The 23,806-nt window shown below is 37.5% G+C and overlaps 1 protein-coding gene across 12 annotated transcripts in view; it reads right to left on the reverse strand.

Moving 5' to 3' along the window:
- tenm1 (teneurin transmembrane protein 1) overlaps positions 1 to 23,806 on the reverse strand; it is a 211,156-nt gene that overhangs the window by 32,658 nt on the left and 154,692 nt on the right. For 7 of the 12 annotated variants that reach the window (XM_058775128.1, XM_058775129.1, XM_058775136.1 and 4 more), the window contains 13 exons: positions 23,432 to 23,626; positions 19,162 to 19,362; positions 16,094 to 16,279; positions 13,248 to 13,277; positions 12,968 to 13,114; positions 11,987 to 12,203; positions 10,231 to 10,350; positions 9,145 to 9,406; positions 7,914 to 8,181; positions 5,799 to 5,942; positions 4,560 to 4,809; positions 3,998 to 4,018; positions 1,443 to 1,675 (listed from right to left, as the gene is read on the reverse strand). In XM_058775128.1, the coding sequence (XP_058631111.1) occupies positions 1,443 to 1,675; positions 3,998 to 4,018; positions 4,560 to 4,809; positions 5,799 to 5,942; positions 7,914 to 8,181; positions 9,145 to 9,406; positions 10,231 to 10,350; positions 11,987 to 12,203; positions 12,968 to 13,114; positions 13,248 to 13,277; positions 16,094 to 16,279; positions 19,162 to 19,362; positions 23,432 to 23,626 (2,274 nt within the window). The remainder of the gene's footprint in view (positions 1 to 1,442; positions 1,676 to 3,997; positions 4,019 to 4,559; positions 4,810 to 5,798; positions 5,943 to 7,913; positions 8,182 to 9,144; positions 9,407 to 10,230; positions 10,351 to 11,986; positions 12,204 to 12,967; positions 13,115 to 13,247; positions 13,278 to 16,093; positions 16,280 to 19,161; positions 19,363 to 23,431; positions 23,627 to 23,806) is intronic. The other 5 variants (XM_058775133.1, XM_058775135.1, XM_058775138.1 and 2 more) reach the window with 5 other exon arrangements.

The raw sequence follows: 23,806 nt of genomic DNA on the forward strand, positions 1-23,806 counted from the left end.
GTGTGTGCACGTTGGATGGGTTAAATGCAGAGCACGAATTCCGAGTATCGGTCACCATACTTGGCCGTATGTCACTTCACTTATCCAATAAATCATGAAAAACTGGAAAAGTCTTGAGGCCTTAAGAGTAAATCCCGGACCTCAACTTGGTCTTTGAGCAACAAATACAGCGGGTGGTAAAATCTGTTTTTACAGTCCAAAAATGCTCAAAAATCATTATTTACAGATGCAGAAAGTGTCAATCCTGCCAGTATATTTTCCTGTAATGTTCCATTAAATCTATTGAAAATAAAATCTCCTTTTCAAAACAAACAGGGTATTTTAAAAGATCTCGATTTTGATTTTATTTCGGCTCGTTTACTGGCTCTCTGCATGAAGCTCTGGGCCTTTGCTGGGTGAAGCTAGCCGAAGACTATCAGTTTTTACTGCACTAAAGAGATCATAGTCACGGAAGATGCTGCCGTGGTGCAGAGATCAATACTGCATCACTCTGAGTTTCTATGTGTATAAAGAGATATTGATTATAAAAATATTCTGTATATTGAGATTAATTGAATCAACAGCAAGCCAAAGTCAAGCCACACACCGACGTACAGAACTGTCAAAACTCGTATGTAAGTGACACATTTCAGCATTACGCGTCAGTTTAGCAGAACTAAACAGAACAAAATCACCATGCGGAAATGTTAATGCTTCGGTTGCAGTCTATTTGTGTGGACCCCCTCATGGCCGGAGAACATAGAGGGTCGGATTGCAGTTATTGAAGCTCTCAGCATTTCGGTCAGAGCCTGTTATAGATAATAGACTTCAGTAAAAACACTTTAACAAAGGGAGAAATGGGTATTCCACCCCGACGCGCACAACGGAAGGCTTTTATCCATCAGCTCGCCGGAAAAAAAAGGCATATGGATTGTTGAAGTGAGTGTAAAAAGGCTTAAATCAGTTTTAAATGTGATTTACAGTTTGATCTGAAACACAGCCCTTTGCAGAACAGTCCGAAATCAAAGCGTGCGCACACACGCATACATAACATTTCTGCTCTGGGATTCTTTATGAATTCTATCCTCAGGGGTTTACAAGTAAGTGGAGGCTTTTAACTGCGACAGTTGAGTGAGTGAGTTTCTGTGTGAGAGAGAGAGAGAGTGCACAATGAGGCTTGAAGGATAAGAGAACATACGTGCCCGTTAGCCACGCCCCCGTCTGTCCGTCAGCCCGACTGACGGGTTTAAAGAGACAGTGGCAGTGATGGATAGGCGGGACTAATAGCCGCTCCGCCTGATTTAGCAAAGAGGGAAGGCATCTTTCATTTATCTTACTTTTTCTAGATTTCCCATTTCTCTGGCTGAAACATGCCGCTATTTTTCAATAACCACTCTGCCTCGCTCACTCACTCTTTCTCTTTGAGTTCGGAAACGCAGCATGTGTGTGCACTGGATTCTCACCCCTGGGGTTACTGAGCGCCGCTTCAGCGGCCTTGCCTCCATCGCCGCACTGGTTCGGGTGGAAGGGTGTGCACTGCTCCCCGCTGCCAGCCACCACCTCCACGTTCCTGCTGAGATCTTTGGGTTCAGTCAGAGTCTTCAGGCGGTACAGCTTCCCGCTGCTGGTATCCGACAGGTAGAGCGACTCGCGCACAGGATCCATAGACAAGTAGTACTTATGAGCTGGGCTGGAGCTGGAGAAAGAGAATTTTAACAAGGCTTTATGACAAAGCAGGGCTACACACATATCGGAAACATTCTTATGCTTAAACTATTTCATAAAGTCGGAATCTATGCCGAAAAAAAACAGATGCACACACAAGGTTAGAGTAAAAAAACCCTCCAGGTCTCAGCGCCATGCAGAAATTTCAATCATTCTGAACTCAAGCCCCGATCAAAACTCCCAGCCCCTCCAGCACGTCGGACCCCTGCCAGTCTATAATCTTCCTTTCCTTTCCTTCCATCCGCATCTGCCCTAAGAGCAAATCTACCTGCTGCCTCTTTCTCAACTGTTCCTTAGGCAGAATTGAAAGGGAGAGGGGAAAAAAAGACATGATTTCCTAGAAGGGCGAAAAATTGTCCCGCACAAAAATTGATGAGGCCTTTTTTGTCTTTTGACAGCAGAAACACGTTTTTGAGGTTGTGCTCGCTTTGTAAAAGTGAAACACTTCCTCTGGCACATCACCTGTGGCGTCTCAGTTTGGTGCTTTAAGATTACGAGGTGTTCTGCTGCTCTGACATTTGAGGGAAGTTGATTCACTTTAAGGATTAGAATTGTGTAGGGGCTGTGAGGTCGGGGTAAAGGGGAGTAGCTCGTGTTGCTCAACCGCTAGCAACACCTGATGAAGTGTAGACCTAAGCACTTCAGTTGCGTTCAGTAAAATCGCTTAACAAATGTAAACAGTTTGCAAAGATAGTTCACATAGCCATTAGACAATTTCAAATCAATACTGAAATGGTAAAAGACATCAAATCTGTTTTTGTTATAATAAAGAGGAAGAGTTTCTGTAACTCAACTGCTAACAACACCGAGGTCATGGGTTCAGTTCCTAAAACTGCACAGACTGACAAAGTGTGCACTGCTGTTAGTTGCTTTCGATAAGGGTGTTGTTTTCGTTATAATAAATGGGAGTAGTTTCTCTAGTTCAAAGGTCATGGGTTCAGCTCCCTGGGAATGCACAGACTTTTAATGCAAAATGTTGCACGAATCTAAATAGTTACTTCACAAAGCCATTAACCAAATTCACAACAATACTGAAATGTTTCAGTGAGATTCATGTTTCTCTCAAAGCTGTTTTCGATATACAGGAATAAAGGGCAAACGCTGCCCTGTCAAGCTGTCTGTGTTTACTGACAGATTGATGAAATTGAAAATGTTAATACTATAAGGTTCTTTTGAGTCTTTGTGAGGTCGAATCAGACTTTGGTTTGATCAGAAGCGTTATCTCCAAAAGAAGGCTGAAGGTAGGATTTCCCCCTTGCTGTGGGATGTAATACTGTGTGCAAACACACATGCGCACACAAAGATAAAGGATTACAGTGCGCTTGTCGGTGTTAGTCTGTAGGGCAGAGGTCTATCCCGCACTCTAACTCCCTCTCTGTGGGGGGCGCCGTTTCTAAATTCACATGAAACGAGGAAGATCCAGACGATAAACGGGAGACTGCGGTGTGACGCTGCCAGCGGTTTGCTGAGAAAAGCTGTTAGTGTTCAATCCATCGACCAGAAAAATGCCTCGGATGGATTCCTGACCACACACTGAAGATTACAGGCAACAGTTGCCACAGTGTGCCTTCATAACACACGCCGACACAAAAACATGTCCGTAAATGCACAAACACACACATATATGGGTTCGTGCACACACAAAAATAGAACAATTACAAACATACACACATGGAGATACTATGAATTAGTAAGTAAATATTAAATGCTAAAAGATGGTCTCAACTGGAAGAAAATAAAATGTGATATGCTCAATAGCAATTAAAAGGTAAACTATAATAAATGGATTAAATGGATAAAAATGAAAAAAAAGAAAGAAAAGAAACAAGCCATGCAATAAAGGAGGGGACAATCAAAGGAATAAAATTGCAGTTAAAGGGTTGGAAGGAAAAGGCTGTAGTCATCAAAGCTTAGGATTAATGGGATGTATTGACTAAAGTTTGGGGGTTACTAGTATTTTTTATCACTAATGTTATTGTGCATAGGAATATTTATGTTTAGAGCATTAGTGTAGTGTATCAGTATATTATCAAATATACTAATTTTATTTAGGGCTTTCTAATGAGAAAAGATCCAGTTTTGAGAATTTGATTCTGCTGACTTACTATAGGGGCTGCTGCCTCTAAATGAGTTGTTTTGCATTTAAGGCTCGAGTCACTTAACCTCTATAGCTCCTCCAAGGTTGATGCATGGATGAATGGAGATTCAAAAAAAAAATGAATTCAAGCACAGGTGCAGTGTATAAACGACTGAAAAACTATATGGTGATATCGGTTCTGAAAAAGAAACATACCTGTGTCTAATATCACGATTTCTGGATGCGCAACATGGAAAAAATATAAGTCAACAATTAAAAACAGATATTCCTCAGATGATTTTCACAATTATGAAAAGTTTTATAAGCTTTAAACAGCGAATACGAACCTCAAGTTTAATTTTTACACTATCTAATAATTAAATTTAATATAATAATTAATAATAATGAAATATCTTTTTTATTTTTAATAAAACTGTTTAATTTAGATGTCACCATGTCACAATTTGATTTGATTTATTTCAATATTTCAGGAGGGTATATGATTCAACCTTTTTAACTTTTTAATAATAAACAAGAATTAAAAATTGCTTAAATAAAACAAGAATTAAACTTCTTATAAATTAAATATAAATAATAAAAAAAAAAAACATAAAATCACTATTAATAAGTTATCAAAAGCTTGACATTCCTAAATAACCAAATAAAAACTATTAGTTTAAAATAATAGAAATTACAAACAACAGTTACAAAAAACAAAACAAAAAAACCCAATGCTGTTCAGAAACGACTGATAATTTGCTGATAGAAGATGGCAGACCTGAGCTCCAGGATGCTGATGGCGAATCCGTTGGGCAGAATCCTGCGGATGTAGTTGAAATCACCTACATACACACTTCCATCCGAACCGCAGGCCAGAGCAATGGGAGCAAACAGTTTCTGCTCCACGGCCGGGCCGTTGCAGTTCGGACATGGGATTGCGCGGACCACCCCAGTCCCCATCACTGTGGAGATGACCAGAGGCTGCTGGGAAATAAACACATTCTCTCCATTACCTTTATGAAGGATACCTGCAGAAGAGAAAACAAACAGAATATTAGATCGAAGCCTTTATATATCAGTGATGAAATGTGATGGTGCTATAAGACCCTGTAGAAACAAACTAAAGAAAGGAATGATACAAACTGCCATCTAGGGAGCTCTCAAGAGCCAACAAGATTTATTGACCGGGAGGATGTTAGATTTAAACGTGCTCTACGTTGGGCATCTTTCTTTGGTAAACACTGCTATGCTGCTGTCTGAAGGTCATAGTTTAAGCTAATTTTTCCTAGAGCACATGAAGGTCCAAGGGATCAATTTTTCATTTTAAAACTGTTGGAAACATTTTACTATTTTGGTTTTATGAATAGATTCTTTTAGCTTGTAGGCTCTCAATCTTAAAACAGAAATTCATCATAGAATAACTCTTCAAAGACTATATAAATCTATGATAATGTAAAATAGACATTTATTGTGTGAAAATGGCTTGTTACACAAATGATTACTATTCAACAGTGTTGTAATTTACCCTGCAGCCAGTAATCTTGCACAAATAACATTTGATCAAAAGCTGTGTTGGTGAAAAGCATGCTTGAGATGAAATACAAGATGTGAAAAATTAAGGTAATATTTGATGTATCATCTCTTATTAAGCTGTAATTTCGTTATGCCAAAACTGTGAAAATATTCATTAATTATGTGTATTTAGGATACAAGCCTGCCGTTTCATTCCAAAAATGTTTCAAATTTAATTTTCTTAAATTCCCACCAAAAAATAAATTTTGATATGAGATTTGGTGGAAATTAATTTATGACCGTTTTAGGGCCAAAAAACATAAATATGACAGAATTCTGTAATATGGAAATTTTAGAAGGCAAAGTAAATAAACTAATGATTTTGAAAAGTGTTTTAATTTCTAAAAGTACACAGGGCCAAAAGTGCCCATAGTTGAAGAAAACACCCATGTGCATGAGTGTGTGTGTGTGTGTGTGTGTGTGTGTGTGTGTGATAATTCCTCACCACTCTCCAGGTTGAGGACGTGGTGGTGGTTCAATGTCCATCCACCCAGGTTTGACGGCATCAACTCAAAGCCCTGCAGCTGAGCAACTCTCTTCTCCCAGAGCACAACGTCTAGACAGGATTCATACTCGTATCCAACAGAGACTGTCATTAATTCACACACATACACACACCAGTGTAAGTGCCAGACTTAGCCCATTAAATATCACCATCATCATCAAAATCCACAAGAGACAAACCATCACCATCATCAGAATAAACAAATTTACCTACTCATGCACAATTTCATTGGTGATTCTTCATTTTAAAGTGAACCTGCATAATTTTAATGCATAAATTACCCAGTATAACCAATAATTACTGTCATTTTACAAGATTAATTAGATTGGTGTGAACTAATATATAAAATCTTGATACTACATATAATTTAAAAATGTATTTACCTAACGGAATAACATCCTCAAATACCTTACTCTAAATAAATGTTGTGTCCTAGGAAAATGTTTAAAGAGCTGAGTCCACTTAAAGTGAGCAGCAGGTTGCTGCAGTGTATGTGGGTAAATTATATTTGCTTCAGTTACAGTTGTGTTGTCATGGTGTTACGGCAAACTTAATTAGCCAGGTGCTTCAAAATAGCAACGCTTGAGCTGTAGCCAACATAAACAAGGGTTAGTAGGATGAATAATAATTATTAACCAATAATTACATTTGCCTATTTGCAGGGCAGAGATCCTGTATTTCTACCTTTTTAATAATATAACTGTCAAAATGTTACAACGTTACACAATAGATACATTATAGATATATTAGCACCCTGTAATTTGTGGATAAATAATTCTATTTGTGAAAAAAAAAAACAGCTGTTTACACATTTCACACATTTGTTTATTATGACTATGAACTGTTTTTGCTTAATTCTTTATAATTATTACTTGAAAACAGGAGTTAATTTCCTCCATAATATCCAGTAATTACTCATTTTTAGCCATTATTCAGTAGGTGCGCAATTGTGCCGTAAAACAGAATGCTTTTCAATGAGGAAAAGATGATGGATTCAGACTCTCAGCAGTGTCTGATTGCTGTCATTGTGATGGATCTCGAAATAATGGAAAGGGAGATAGCAAGAAAGAGGAGCTGCGATCATACAACAGAAGGATACAGTTGTCAGTCCTGTTCGAAGCACTAAATATGGTTATTCATACGAAATTTAGTCATAAAAGACAGTGACAACTGCATTCAAGTCAGTTCCTTACATTTTCCAGGGGTCACAACAAAATTTTAAGAGCGAGTTCGATCGACTCGTGCTGTTTGAATGGAACCACACTCGACAAACAGTTGTCAGTCACATCATTGATATACCCGGGACATAAGTGTGAGCTTTGTAGGTTATTTTCTTGCTGTCAATCATTAATATTAGCTAGCTGTCAATCTCAGCTTATGAGGGGTATTGTGAGGTAGAATACAGTTGTCAGTCCTGTTTGGAGTCCTAAACACAGTCATTCAAACAGTTCAATTATGAAAGAGACTAAACAGCTGCGCCTCTTGCATGTTATTAAAGTTGCTCTACTTTATCTGGACATTTTATTTAATGTGTAATGGTTATAATACCATTTAAAAATTTGGGGTCGGTAGGAGTTTAACTGCTTTTGAGTCTTGAATTTTTGAGTCTGCTTTTGAATTTATTTGATCAAAAATACAATAAAAACGGTATGACTGTGAAATACTATTACAATTTAAAAATAACTTTTCTATTTTGAAATGTTATTTATTCTTGAAATGATGAATTTTCAGCATCATTACTCCTGTTTTCAGTGTCACACGATGCTTCAGAAATCATTCTAATATACTGATTTGGTGTTTAAGAAAGATTTGTTGAAAACAGTAAAATTGTGATGTTTTTTTTCAGGATTCTTTGATGAATAGAAAGTTCAAAAGAACAGCATTTATTTGAAACACAAATCTTTTGAAACAGATCGAATTAATGTGTCCTTGCTCTTTTAAAGTATTCAGTTAAAAACTGACCTTTTGAATCATAGTGTAAAAATTGAATGAAGGCTTATCTTAAAAACAAACAACCAAAATTTTGCTTTCCCTCACACACACAGAGACCCTCACCGTGTGCCTGCACCAGCCCCGTGACCTGCTGGCCATAGATGTCGGTTTTATTCCAGGAGAAAACATATATGAGGTTTGGAGCTGCAGGAAATGATTTCAGAAGCTGCCGACCCTGGACGGCCACAGACAGATGGACTTTGGCCAAGCCCAGCGGGAGGGAGGAATGGGTCAGAACCACCCTCAGGAGAGAGCGATAGCCTGGAGCTCTGGAAGAGAGGTAGCTTAACTTCAGAATAGTAGCAGGGATAACCACCTCCTCTTGGACCGCCTACAGAGAGAAAGAGACAGAAGCAGACGTGCAGACACAAAGAACAAGAATGAATTAGGCAGAGGCACAGTTAGAGTGAGAGAAATTAATTGTATTTCTATTTACTGCATGCACTTTCCATACGGAACAGAACCCGAGCCAATGACCGTAATGCTGCCAAATAAATGTCCCATAAACACAGGTTGCAGTTCTTACAGCCTACAGACACACACACACGAGTTTCGTTCCAAAACTGAGTGAGCTGTCTCGCTGTCTACTGCCTACATAGGCTACTGCCCTCCAAGACAGCATCTTAACTGAAATGAATTCTCATAAGGGACTGATTTGAAACGCTCTACATAAGCAGAAGGACTGCGTGAAAATTAAAAAAATCCCTTGATTTCCCTTGATATTGCAATCGCGATTATTAATACTAAAAGTAAAAATAGTGGTTTTGTGTGGGCAACTCAATGTTATATTGTTACTGTGGTCTACACATCTAAATTTAGCTGTGTTCCTGAATTACTTGCTGTTTTATTCATCAGTCAACTTCAGAGAGACTGTTTTCTTCAAACGTTGAGTAAATTATACACTCAAAGTGAGCAACGCATCAATATTAGAACGTTCTCATCACATTATAATCAACAAAGGTGTCAAGTTTACACAGTTTCACGCAACTGAGATTTGGACTCTTGAAAATGCTCACTTTATAATTGAAAATAATGTCAACACTGCAGAAATCTTATTTTTACGCTGTGTTTATGCCTTGTTTATTATAATAGGAACATTCTTCTTTCTCTAGCACCGGCTCACAGTGTGTATCAGGTATTACACGTCTAACACTGCAAGCGAGCAGTTTCACGTGTCACATAAATAGAGTTGAAGTATACAAGAGACTTGAGTAACATTGATTCTGGTATAGTCTCATAGCATGTGGCTAAGATATTGCATCCAGTGTTCTCTCAGAGTGAATGTGTCTCGCACCTGTAGTTCAGGTACGACAGTTCCTCTGTCCTCACAGTCGGCAGCGAATCGCGGGAGAGGAGCGGACAAAACAATGGCATGTGGACTGATCAGGTTTTTCAGGTCACAGACAGGTGGTCTGGACTCAGCTCTTTCCATAAAAACACGGTCCAGGACCATGAACTGATTCCATGGAAGCCAGACAGACCGAATCTGGGACAAAAATGGGGCTCGCTGGAACAAGAGAGTCACGGAGATTCCGCCCACTGCCAGAAGATCAAAGCTAGTAGGAAAAACAAAAATATGAACACACTTAAAAACATTCATATTTAAAAGATTGTGGTTGTTCAAATGTGTTAATTACGTTAAAAGAAGTAGTTAAAAATACAGTTATGTGTCATATAATCCTTCAAAAATCTTTTTTGTGGAAACCATCATATAATTTCAGGAGTCTTGAAAAAATGACTGGAAATAGAACAGCATTTATTTGAAACAGAGATATTTTGTAACAGTGAATGTCTTTACTGTCACTTCTGAGCAATCTAATGTAGCCTTATTAAGCATTAAGTATTAATTTCTCAAGACAGTCCTACTGGAACAAACTTTTGAATGGTTGAATAGTGTATTTATGTGTGTGTGGTTGAACGGTATATTTATGTGTGAATTTTTAAATATAGAAAAACAAAGAAACATTAAGCCATAAAATGAATAAGAAATATTAAGATCACTGTTTAAATAACAGAATGTTATTTAAAGAATCATTAGGTTTTGCACAAACTCGTGGAGTTCATGCAGCTTGAGTGCAGCTGTTAGTAAAGCAAAAGTGGACAAAGATTAAGAAGGTCATGTCAAATAATCATTTTTTTTCTATTCAACTAGCAGTATGAAACTTTTGCCTCCCACTGAATGTACAGAAAGAATAGTGTATACAGAATACAGGGTTCAATACAACAAGTAGAACATACACAATACACTTCATATACAAATGAAATATATAGGAGAGGTTAATACAATGTCTACAGTGTGTATATGTGTGTGTTTGTCTGTGTGTTAGTGCATGTTCCAATACATTTCTTTCTTTACAAAGTATTTAAGAGGGTGTGTTACCTGCCGTCCTGTCGGCTGAGCGTGTATCCATATTCAGGGTTAGGCTGAAACGTTACGTTCACACCAACGAGAGGAGTTCCATCAGAGGCCAAAACCTGACCTCGAATTACACACACTCGACTGCACAAAGAGAGAGAGAGAGAGAGAGAGTCACTGCAAGAGAAACCAGCGGATCCATCAGTAGAGATCGAAACTGAGAGAGGAGCACTCTCTTTTCAGTAATCAGAGAAAAATACAATACATGCTTCAATCGATTTTAAACTTCCTCAAACTAGACGATGACTGCAAAAATCATTTTGGGAGATTATTTTTGGTTTGAGTCACTGCTCATAGCAGCTAGCTGTTATTGTATCAGCATATGAGAGCCTGAGGAACAGTTCACACAAGTTAACAAAATGCTTGAACACATTCAACTGTGTATGGACATATTTTTGGACTCAGCATCACCATTAACACTTTGTTTTTGGATCATTAAAGACTCATTATTGCATCGCATGTAACTGCATACTGTTTATTTGTTTTAAACACATGTATTTGCCTTAGTATTTGAAGTTTTGGACAAAACTATAGTCCAGGGACAGCAACCATTTTGTCATGAAATGGAATTTTTAATCACTGCGCCATAATATATATATATATATACAGTGGTGGCCAAAACTGTTAGAACACTTGCCATATTTAAGAGGTTTTAGTTGTTTTTGTTGAATTGGCCATTACAATACCCATAAAACAAACTATTGCCGGAACTACCTGCAATGAAGGAATCTGCTGGAACACTGAAAATGATGGACTGGCCCCCTCAAAGTCCGGACCTCAACCCCTCGAGCAAATTTGGGGCAAGTTGGAAAATAAACTGGACAGATCTATTGTACAGTACATTCAAAGGAAAGCCTTTGGCTTGAGTTACAGAAGGCATGGGATAACATTAGTGTTGAAGTTCTCAGGAAATATACTGACACTATGCCAGAGAGATGTGCTGCTGTAATTGCTGCAAAAGATGGACATACCAAATATTGAAGTTAAAAGTGGATAAAAACAGTACGACTCACTTCATCTGATATTTGTTGTACTCAGCGCAACCATCTGCATATTTCATGAACAGGCAAAAAAGGTCAATATTTTCAGATCTGTCAGGTGTTCTAACAATTTTGGTCACCACTATACATGTCTTTGTTTCTGTGAGGATACAAACTTGATATGCAAAATAAATATCTCAGAAATCAGAATTACCTGCATAAATTACCATTATGACTGCTATCAAAATGACTTTTTTCTCCCAAATTACTCCAGGCACTCTGACCTTGTTTTTCCCCCTTTTCCAGCCAAAACATTGGCAACATTGGCATGCAAGGGCATGCTTGGGTTTGTGCAGTATCATTTCAATTTCGCATGTGAATGAGGATGTCAGAACGGATGCGGGCTGGTGGCTTAAACGGCCAGTCAATGCTGTCAATCGTGACCAAAGTCTGAACTAAGATGTCTATTGCAGTCTGACAAAAAAGACAGTTGATGTCGCACAGTCTGCCTTTACTTCTACCCAAAATTTCGGCGATTCTACAAAGAAATAATAAAACAACTGTCACGGTTTTAATAGGAAAATGATGTGCATATAAATACGGTTACAATCATGCCACCAAATCTTTGAGTATCTGGAAAAGATTGTGATCAAGAGCTGTTTTAGCTGTAATAAGATTATGTGTGCATGTGTATTGGCTCAGTGTGTTTGCGCTAATATTAACAGGTGTGTGTTTATCACCTGCTATCAAATGGCAGGTCTCCTGGCAGTATGTGTGTGCTGTCCCGTCCAATGAGGAACCGCACGCGGTCGAAGAACTGCCGTGAAGGGCGTGTCTCAAAAGGGGCGTGGCTCTGCTGGATGATGTCACGTGGGTCAGGCGAGCCTTGGCACAGCGGGGCGCTCGCACACACCTGCTGACTACAACAGTCTGGGTCGACACAGTCCATGAGACCATCTGAAACACACACACACACACACACACACACACACACACACACACTTTACATGCAGAGACATGTAGCCTTGATGCAGCTTGCCCTTGCTCTGCGTGTGTCTGTGTGCGCGTGATCTCATTTGTCAGCTCCATTAAAGGGGATCTGTGTTTTTAACCTCCCACAGGAGAAAGTCTCTGAGAGAATAACCCAGAAACCTCTCTCTCACACACACACACTCACACATACGTATGTTTAAACAGACGCCTTAAAGAGGATATGCTCACAAAGGCTGCATTTATATGAAAAATGCAGTAAAACAGTAAAATTTAAAATAGCTATTTTCTATTTTGATATATTTTAAAATGAAATTTACTCCTTTGATGGCAAAGCAATATTTAGCAGATTTGGTGCTCATGAAATATTACTTATTATCAATGTTGAAATTATTTGATGCTTAACATATTGGTCAAAAACATGATACATTTTTAAGGTTCTTTGATAAATATAAAGTTCAACAAAGCAGCATTTATCTTAAATGGATTTTTTTTTATATAACATTATAAATGTCTTTACTGTCACTTTTGATCAATTGAATGCATTACCGCTGAATAAAATTATTAATTTCTTTTAAAAAAAATCTAACTGTTCTTACACCTTTGAACAGTAGTGTAGCTAGTCATGCTTAGAACAATATCTTTGTGAGTATGTGCCTGTTAAGCTAAAGCTAAATTCATCCGAGCTATATCTGTCAGCCACACAGCTCATCTTCTATAGGGTTCTTTACCGCTGTCATTATCTTTACTGTCATTGCACTCGGTTTCCATGACGACATTACAGCCTGGCCCGCTCCATCCTGACTGGCACACACAATGCCAACCGCTCTGCTCCAGCGTACAGCGTCCATTACCGTTACACAACCCTGGACACGCATCTAAGGGAGAGAGAGACAGCACATCTATAATCACAGCGTTCTTTCTTCAGACCTTGAGTAAAATTGTTCATACAAAAGACATCACAAAGTCATCTATTCGTTGCTTCATTCACTCTATCACACATACACTTACCTTTATCAAACAGATCCAGGTAATGTGCTGCTGAAAGAGTTACAAAATAAAAGACAGAGAACAAAGAGGAGAAATTACATTGGAGACATACTTCAGAGAAGCTCTGTGTGTGTGTCTGTGTGTGTGTGTGTGTGTGTGCATTGCTGTTTTTTTTTTAAGTGTCCCTGTCGTTCGCTGCCTTAAGCGTATATTTGTCCCTTGAGTTTCACAGACTGTTCTCATCATGAGCGCACAATTAAAGGAATGCGCTTTGACTCAGAGGAGGAAAAAAGACGGAAAAAAGGAAGAGAGGGAGACGGGAGGAAAGAGAGAGACTGTTTAGTTTATACATCATCTGCAAGGCAAAAACACGACTCCATGTTGGTTCAGCGTCAGTTGATTTACATGTTTCATAAAAAATGCACAAAGCTTGTCAAATTACTGCTGAAAAATGGTTGAAAAGTCAAATAATCATCAAGATATGATATTTGCAAAGTGTCTAGAGCATGATTTCAAAAGATTGCCAGTAAGAACGAAGATTGTTTTTATGCTAACGTGTTAATCAAATGTGACACCCCGCTGTCAAAGGTTTGGCGAAATGTCAAGTAAATATCAAGACTGAAATAAGATGTTACTAAAAAAAAAGGTGTTAAGGTCTATTCACACAAAGAACAACACAAAAAAGTATTGTGAAACACAAACAACTTCAAATATTAAACTATTCACAGAGTGCAAAGCAACTGGTGCCACTGCTTCCACATGAAACCTAACCGCTTTAAATTCTTGTATAATGATTATACATTTTATACTGTATATGTATGTGTACATATATGTATGTATGTATTCGTATTGAACCGTTCGGTACTAGGCTTTTGGTTCGGTACGCATTACAAACTGAACGATTCATTGGACTAATCCTATTACATTTGGAAAATAAAAGCTTAAAGTGTGTTAAATATCAGTGCCACTACACTCAACAACGCAGCCCAAATGACATAACAGGCAACGTGCTGTCTGCCCCGCAACCTCCCCTTGCTGGGGTGCGTTCGAAAGACGATGATCTTGTATCAACGATAGCCAGAGATATTGTCAAAAACATCAATTATTGGCAATCTTAAGAGGATTTGGCATTTCCAATTAATGTAGGCCTGTTACATTCTTATTTTTATTAGGCCTATTATTATTATTATGAAGTTACTTTTATTATTAAATTAAAAGTACAAATTAATTTGCCCCACAATAATTAATGCATAACTGACGCTTTGCGAGGATAAGATTAGGATATATTTACTCCTCAATTAAAATGTTTTATAAAAAGGTCTTTTAAAACAGGTCTATTAGGCTATAGGCTACCTACAATGAATTATAGTCCTATAATTAAAATATTAACACTGCAGATAAAAATCAATGAAATAAAAAGCTTTTATTTCAAGCACCGACTTTCAAAAACAACCTGTTTAACACGAAATAAGTTTCTTTTTTTTTTCAGTATCTATGGGCCACAAGAGAAATATAATGGAAATAAATGAAAACAGCTATAGGCTATACCGTTATCAGCATGTTGAAGTAGATTCGTCTCTCTTTGTCTCTGAGAGAATATGCGGCGTCAGATGCCGAAAGCTCCGTCATTCCGTTTTTAATTTCACTTTCTGCTTATAGTGAATTGACTGAGATTAAGACGTTCACCGTCTTCCACGTGTGTAAACCCTGGTGCAAACATATGCTAGTGTGATATGCATTGGCTCACTTCATGGTTTAAAACAGAAATATTTCCAACATTGCGACGTAACCAATTGCCCCACCCCCCATATCGAAAACGTACTGAACCGTGACACCACTATGTCGTATCGAACCGAACTGTGAATTTTGTGAACCATTACACCCCTGTATTGACCCGAATATAAGACGATGTTTTTTTCTTGGAAATACATGTGAAAAAACACGTCTTATATTCAGTGTCTAGACTTTGACATGTCAATAATACACCCACAACAATAGGTGGTGCCAAATACACATAAAACGAGTGTGTCATGAAATATGTAATGTAATGTGTGTTGTAAAGATCGCGAGTGAAAACAAAAGAAAAAGAAAAGCTTACAGTGGCACGAGTCGTGACTGTCATGTTTGCCTGATGGGACCAAACTTCCTCTGTAAGTGATTTTAAAACGTAAGACAGTACCCAGATTTGAAGACTACAATAAGATTTCACTTCTACTGTTAATTAAATGTTGGTAGGCTAGCCAGACTACTATGAGATGGATACCTGGTATATCAAATTTTATTATGGTATATTATTTTTATGGTATATCAAAAAGTGTATATTTTTAAATGTGACTGTTGGTACATTTTACCAATATTTATCATACTTTCAAAACAAAAATTAAAATAGGAAAGATATGCAATATGAAAATAATTTAAGAAAAAAATGTTTTAGCAAGATTTGATTTTCAAAAAGCCTTTTCCAAAAGGTACATCTGGAAAAAGGGGGGGTCGTCTTATAATCAGGGTCGTCTTATATTCGGGTCAATAATATTTATACATATTAGTGCTGTCAAAATTAGCACGTTAACGCTATACACACACACACACACACACACACACACACACACACAGACATATATAGTTTGGTGATGGACAATGAAAGGTAAGGCAATTGAAAGCTTTCAATTTGGTGCTCAAGAGACATTTCTTATTATCATAAAAGTACAGCATTTATTTAAATCTTTTGTAGCATTATAAATGTCTTTATTATTAATTCCTTTCAAAATTACAAAGTCATACTAACTTCATACATTTGAATTGTATATATAATATTGTGTAATAATGTCATATAATAGTATAATACAATTAGTGACATTCTGACATACCAATAGTGCAGTGCTCTCCCTCCCAACCGGGCTGACAGACACACTGTCCATCTCTGCACTCTCCATGCTCTTCACAGATTGGATGGCACGCCTGTTTGTCACAGGTGGTCCCCTCCCACCCCTCCTCACATTGGCAACGCCCAGCAACACACACACTATGGGCGCTGCAGGGAACGGGGCAAACCTCTGAAATAAATGACAGAAAGTGACAGAGAGAAAAAGACATTTGTTACCATTCATTACAATCGACCATAGACTGTAAATAAGATTGATGATGCATCTCCACTTCCTTCCACTATAGAAAAGTGAAGCCAAAACATTCACAGTATGGCCGCTGTCATCTTGCGAAAATGACGTCATTTGGAGCCCGAGTCTGCGCAGTAGTGCTCATGAGGTGGAGCCGCGGAATCAAAGTCCCACCCAAACTCCCGCAGACCCAATCACAAGCTCACAATCATGACACCACACCCCATTTTTACAGCATCAAATAACCAATTTAAAGCAAACTTATTAGAAAAATGAACACTTGAACACACATCAGCATGCTAAGAATGACCTAAAATGACAGAAAACGTCTTTGAAAAAAATTTATCTGAAGTGTAATTTGATTATTTAGTTTGTCTCATGTCCCATTAGATTACATGGCGAGGGTGGGGTTTATGACCTATACTGCATCCAGTCACCTGAGGGTGATCGAGACGCTTTGGCTTCACTTTTCAAGACTTGTGCGGGACACTTGCAATCGACACAATGAAATCTTTGCAAGTTTTTATTTACGCTGCTGCTTCTTTTTTTTTCGCTTTCCTTCTTTTTGTCTGTTTTCCTCCATTTCTTACTAAACATATAGTATATGGACATTCTTGAAATCAATCCAGTGATTTTCTGTGTGTTGTTGGTGGATCATGCTGGTTCACAGCTGGCTGCTGCACTGCACCATGACTGCCGAGAGCTAACTTCCTGCTGTGGTTATATCTTGAACGGAGGAATTTAGTGGTGTGGTCATGTGTTGACATTCTGCACTTGACGTCCCAGCATTTTTGCCTCGATCTATGGCACGGATGCTGCCGGTCGTCACGGTTTGTTTCATCACTCCAGTAGGGCCTGCTTATTTGGAGTTTTTCACTCATTCTGTTTGGACTGTCTGGGACATTGCAAACAATCTGAGCGCACTGGCTTAAAGTACTATATATACAGTATACTATATATACAACTTTTTATTGTTTGCCATATATACTATAAGTGCCTTTTTCTAGAAAACTTTTGACTTAAGTCATTTTGTACAACTTTTTTTTGACTGAGTGGATCTTTGATTGTGAAAGCGAGCATAAAGAGAGCAGAAATTCACACACATCCTCTCCTCTCCATCTGCAGCCTGCATTTTCACACCAGCCTAAACTGTCCGAATGTTACTGTGCTTCTGAATTCAAGACAGAGTTTAGCACGGTTTCATGACAAAAACAATTTCCCTGAACGAGTAAGATATCTCTGCTCTCTGGCCCTCAGACAGAATGGCTTTGTCTTCACGCGTACTTACAGGATTCGTGACGGGTCAAACTGAGATGACAGTTTTTCATATCTTAAAAGTCACTTAAAATCAGCTGCCACATTTCTCCTCTGTAGCTGCAGCACTGAGCGTTGAGTTTGGACAGCCTCTCCTCTGTCTTTCTCACTCCTATCGCCCTCCACGTCTCGTACCGTTCAAAACAAATTATCCTTGCTGTTCCATAAAGCACATCGGACGAGAGCTCTTCCTCTCAATCACACACGAGATATAAATGTCTGGAAATGACAGGAAGGGCATTAAACTGGAATGTTTATTAATACACACATTATCAATTTAACTGCTCTGCCGTGGAAACGGCCAGTTTCAAGCTGTAATATTCATGCATTTTGATAAATATTGCATTTTGATAATCTAATATTTAATAAATGCTTTCATATTCTAGCCAGTGGCCAAAAGGCAATGAGTTACAAAATCCTGCCGATCTTCCAGAAGAGCAATCTCTGCAATAAAAAAGTATTCTTATTTAAATATCATCATTGTTAACCAGGAAATGATGAAACTGGTGACACGTTCCATGGATAGGGTACAAAATAGCGCCTGAATCTCTCACAACAGGAAGTTCCATTTTCAACAAATTGCACAGTGAAAGGAGCTGTTTAACCTTCAGAATATATCGATCGTTAACCTCAAGAGAGGACAGACTAAATATTACAAACGTTGTTTAATTTTCTATTCATTTTATATGAGGTCTACAATTTTTGCAACCTTGTAACAAAAATTTGGGACATGTTTAATACAGTTTGTTAAATTTTATAGCACTAAACATTAAATAAACATCCAAGGTTGCCGATTTACCTGAAATTATGTTATCACTCAGTTGGGGCTAGCTAGTCTAGGATAAAAAGTTTGCTTGTAGTTATTATTAAACTTGTATGTCCCATAAATTAAATGAAAATATTTTTTGATACATTTTTCTTACAATAACTTGAGTTAACAGGGTTAAATTGTCGAGCTTGACTAATGCAGTCAGCACGGCAATACTGAGAAAGTTAAGTGAGAATTTTTAGATGTAGTAAAAAATATGGGATTTGGGCCTCTAAAGCTTTTAAAATTGACATAGGATAGCAAAGTGTACTGTATTTGGGTAAAGTGCCTTGTATATATCATGTATTTAACTGCAGTCCTCTCCCTCCATCTGTAAAACAGGATATTCCACAGTCCAGCAGGTTTCATTTACGAGATGCACAATCAATCAGACAATAAGAACGAATCCGTTTTCTCTCTATTAAAGTACATTCCCCTTTTGCAATGTATATCACATTACAATTAAGAGCCGATCCATAGTCCTGCACATGGGGCCCTGCTTTACTCTGTCAGACAGGAATGGAACTGGATTTGGAGTTTTGGGGTCAATGGTAACTGAATCAAACTAAAATTAGAAACTTCTGAGTGAGAGATGCATGACCAAATGATGAAGAAGCACTTTGAAGTCTATAATTATAAATGATAAGCTGAAAGGAAAAAGCTTGCACATTTGTATGTCTGTGTTTTGACTGATACTCACCCACGGAGCACTCGTCACCGCTCCATCCCTGTTCACACACACACCCCCCTGTCTGGGCTTGGTACGTTCCATGACCTGAACATTGTTCTTTACAGGCAGGAAGTGCCGTCTCACAGCTCTCACCTCCCCAGCCTGCCGAACACACACACTCACCGCGCACACACACACCGCGACCTGAACACAAGGGGTCCACGCAATCCACTGTAGACACACACACAACCATCACACACAGAAATAACAGATTTGTCCGTGAGCATTTAATTACAGGTGCATGTAGACTGTATGTGCACACTGTATAAAGCCTTATGCAGACAGAACTAGTTTTCCCCGAGGAAGTTAGGAAAATTGGGGCTTTACCGATGTACTTCATGATTTTAATCCCGTTCGAATTGAGTTTTTCTTCAAACTAACTCGGGTAGAAATTGCGGTGCAAATTACCTCTGAGACATCTAATCCCATCCGGATCGGAACCTACGTCAAACACTGTAATTAGATCTGAATTTCTTGTGCTGTCTAGTGCATCTGCATTATGGATTTGGACCATTTTGCATTCGATCTGGGTAGAATAACACTTGAGTTTAGCATAATGGTTGTACTGGTACAGATAAGCTTTTAAAGCATTTAAAAACTACAGTGTAGGGCTGAACGATTTTGGAAAATAATCTAATTGCGATTTTTTTTTTTTTTTTTTTTTTTTACCAATATTGCGATTGCGATTTAATATGCAATTATTTTTTAAAGCTCTTTATATTCTGTATTATTCAACAAAGACGGGCAATAAATAATTGTATAGTATGACCAACACAATATTAGATAGATTAAACATAAATGTTCTTTTCTGTAGGCCAGGCCTATACGTTATGATGAAATTAGGTGATGCATGAAAAATTACATTTTTATTTAACAACTACAATCACAGTAGTATATTGACTGATTTGTTGAACTTCCAGCCTTGTAAGCATGTAATAATTATAAAACTAATAATTAATAATTAAAAACATAAAGCACTGACAAATAAGTCCGGTGTAAACATTATTATGAAAGTCAGTAACAAATTACACAAACTAAAGTAGAAATATAAAACAAATCTGTTGCTTTACCATACTCAGTATTTAGGTAATTAATTCCAAAGTCACTGTAATAAACATATATGTAAACATGTGGGGATTGCACTTTTTAAACACTGTCTATTAACTTTAGACAGACTTTAAATAAATAATTTTATTATTAGAAATTATTATATAGCCTACATTATCTTAAGTCGAAGTCTTCAATAATGAAATGCACCGTAACACTGTTACAGCTTGAGTAATTTCCATGTGCCGTTTTGAAGTAGGCTACGTTCATATATTCCCGTGTGTAGCGTGCCATGGTTGCCAGGTTTTCACAACAAAACCAACCCAATTGCTACTCAAAACTAGCCCAATCGCGTTTCAAAGGGGTTTGGAGGGGTTCCCCTGGTAAGATTCACATTTCAGGGGCTAAATATCACGTTTTTGGAGGCAAACTGCGGACTTGGCAACACTGTAGCGTGCCAACTTGATGCTTCCTCTGAAGACTGCTTAGACTTGAAGCAGCGTTGCTGGACCGATCGTTGTATATCATCAAAGTACCGCAAGAGCTATAAGAGAGCATCTCCTTATGCTTTCTCTCGCCGTACATTGATGCCATACACTGATCGGTATTCAAGTCGAACACACCTCTTTACTCTCGCGTGTCACATGACAGTGTAATTGCAACCTCTGCGGTTGAAAAATCGTGTTTTTTCATATCACGATATTATCGCAAATGCAATTAATCGTTCAGCCCAACTACAGTGTGTGTAACAAAAAATAATTTTTTTAAATTTATTTTGGTGAAGATTGTTTAGCACTGTTACTAAATTACTACTGTTTTTTTTTTTTAATCTAAATGCAAGATGAGGACCAAGATACACAGAAGAGGCACAATTAAATATCCAATATCAGTTGACTTATACCGTATATATAAAATGATAAATGACATATACATTTTACAAAATATGCATGTAATTTATTCCTGTTATTTATTATTGGTGCTCAATTATTAATGAGAGTTCTTATTGTTATCAATGTTTAAACCGTTTTTGCTGCTGAATACGTTTGTAGAAACGGTAATACAATTTGTTTCACAATACTGAATACAAATATTATAAATGTCTTTACAGTCACTTTTGATCAATTTAAAGCGGTCATCGGATGGCCATTTTCCACAAGTTGATATGATTCTTTAGGGTCTTAATGAAAAGTCTATAACATACTTTGGTTAAAATTTCTTAATGGTAGTGTAAAAAATACCTATGTCATTCTGACAGGAATCTCAGAACAGCCTGATTTGTAGAAAGGGGGTTTTAAAATAGGGATTTAAAAAAAACACTGGGTGGATTTTATCATTATAGGATGGATGTGTACACACACTTCCAAGACACATTTATGTTCAAACAACTTGAAAAGTGAATTTTACATCCGATGCATCGTTGTTGAATAAAAGTATTACTTTTTTATTTTTTTAAATACAACACACATTAGAAAGGTAACGTATTATGTTTTCCACAGGAATATTTTTCAGCAAAAACTGTTTTCAATATTAATAATAACAATAATAAATGTTTTTTAAGCACCAGATATTAATATGATTTCTGAAGGACCATGTAACACTACAGACCGACGTAATGACTATTGAAAATTCAGCTGTGCAATCACAGGAATAAACTATAATTTACTATGAATAAATGCACACAATTTACTAATTTGTTCCCTGTAGTAAATTAATGCACAAACAACAAATACAGTATATATTTTTTTATATTTGTTTAATGGCATCTTTTTTTTATGACTGAAGGCCAGTATCACTGATACCAATACTGATTTCTCTATAAAATTGCAGTTAATTACAGTATAATTGAGAGATATCAATTTTAACATTTATTAGACTTTTAAAAAATAACTTCTAATTTAAGTAACCTTAAAACAATCTTCACATAAACCCATTATAATAAATGTCATATTAACCTGTGCCCTTCAGCAGAAATATACAGAAATTGAAGTTATCAAACACTAAATACTAAATTAAATATAGATGAATCCTTAAAGCTATAGAAGTTCTTTTTTCCTTTGTCTTTTGATTAATAGACATCACAGCAGCTGGTTATTAGGTTATTTTGGCTGTTATTTCTTTAAGAGCTGCAGCTGCTGAACGTGACGTGGATCTGACACGCATCATATTTTCTCTCAATTCTTTTTACCATTTCTGACACACTTCAGGTCATAAAGTCTCTATTAATGAACTGACGAGTTGAATCGGGTGTGTTAGATGAGGGAGACATGTTCTTAAATGTGACTCATATAAAATATATTACATGCACGCACAGTTTTAAGGCAGCTTTAATCGCCTTTTTGGTAACATCATGACTTAACTGACCACAACATTGCATGCATGTAGTTTATTTCACACTTTGATATGAAATGATACAGGGCATTGTAGCCTGCCCTGCGAGCACAGAAACGTCTCTGCACTCGTTTGCCTCATGCCTGACGCTGAAGTGAAGTGGAGCGCGCGTCTGAAACGTCATATATATTCATCATATATATTATATTTAGATTAAATAATTTCTATTTATTCGGTCCATCAGTACATGAAATCATGGGCGTCCTCTGTTAATAATTGTAACTCAAACGTTGTTTAGAAAATGAATTCTGTCTGAATAGTGCTTAAGACAGAGGCAGAGAAGGTGAAACATGAAAACAGCACAGTCAGAGAGAGTGCATAACAAAAAAGAACAAGATACAAATACATGTAAATTCCAATTACAACAGCAACAATATGTTCACTTCAGTGAATGTGTGTGTGTGTGTGTGTGTGTGAGTGTGTAGATGGGGAAGGTGTCTGATGAAAAAGCTAATTTGGTGGATGGATCTACATGGGATTAAATTGAGTCTCTCTCTCTAACTCTCTCTGTCTCTCTCTCTATCACTGAAATGGCGGCAATGAATTTTCAGCTTAATGGTTAGGGGAGAAAGTGTGTTTAAAATCCAATTACAGGACATTCATCATAAACAAGCCGTGGAGATAGACTAGTAGCTCTGCTAGCACACACGCGCGCGCTCGCACACAGCATGATGGTCATGTTGCAGATGAGGGTTATTTGTGCTTCAAACTCAATCTTTCTATCTAAAAATGAATCTAGTCCATCAAAAGCTGAAAATGTTTTAATGAAAGTTTGTGTGTGTGGGTGGGTGAGAGAGAGCTGTACCTTGCTCACAGTTATCGCCCTTGAAAGCAGGAGCACACACACAGATTCCGTTGACACATTCTCCATTGTTGGAACAGGTGGGATCGATACACTGGCCTTCCTCCACCTCACACTCCGCCCCCTTCCATCCAGCGTGACACACACACACACCTTTCTCGTAATCGCCGTTCCCACTACACAGCACTGGGCAAGAGTCTGAAATATAGAGACAAATTTGTGAATAATCAGATCAATCAGATCTTTGTTACATTGTGTACTCTAAGAAGTAACACTGTGTGAAAATAAAGAACGATAACTATAAAGATAACTATATTAGCGTCCACACCAATGCACAATAATGTTCTGTTTATTCAAAGAGTTATGTTGTCTGCTTCT

The sequence above is a fragment of the Onychostoma macrolepis genome, chromosome 05, assembly GCF_012432095.1.
Source record: "Onychostoma macrolepis isolate SWU-2019 chromosome 05, ASM1243209v1, whole genome shotgun sequence".
Lineage (NCBI taxonomy): Eukaryota > Metazoa > Chordata > Actinopteri > Cypriniformes > Cyprinidae > Onychostoma > Onychostoma macrolepis.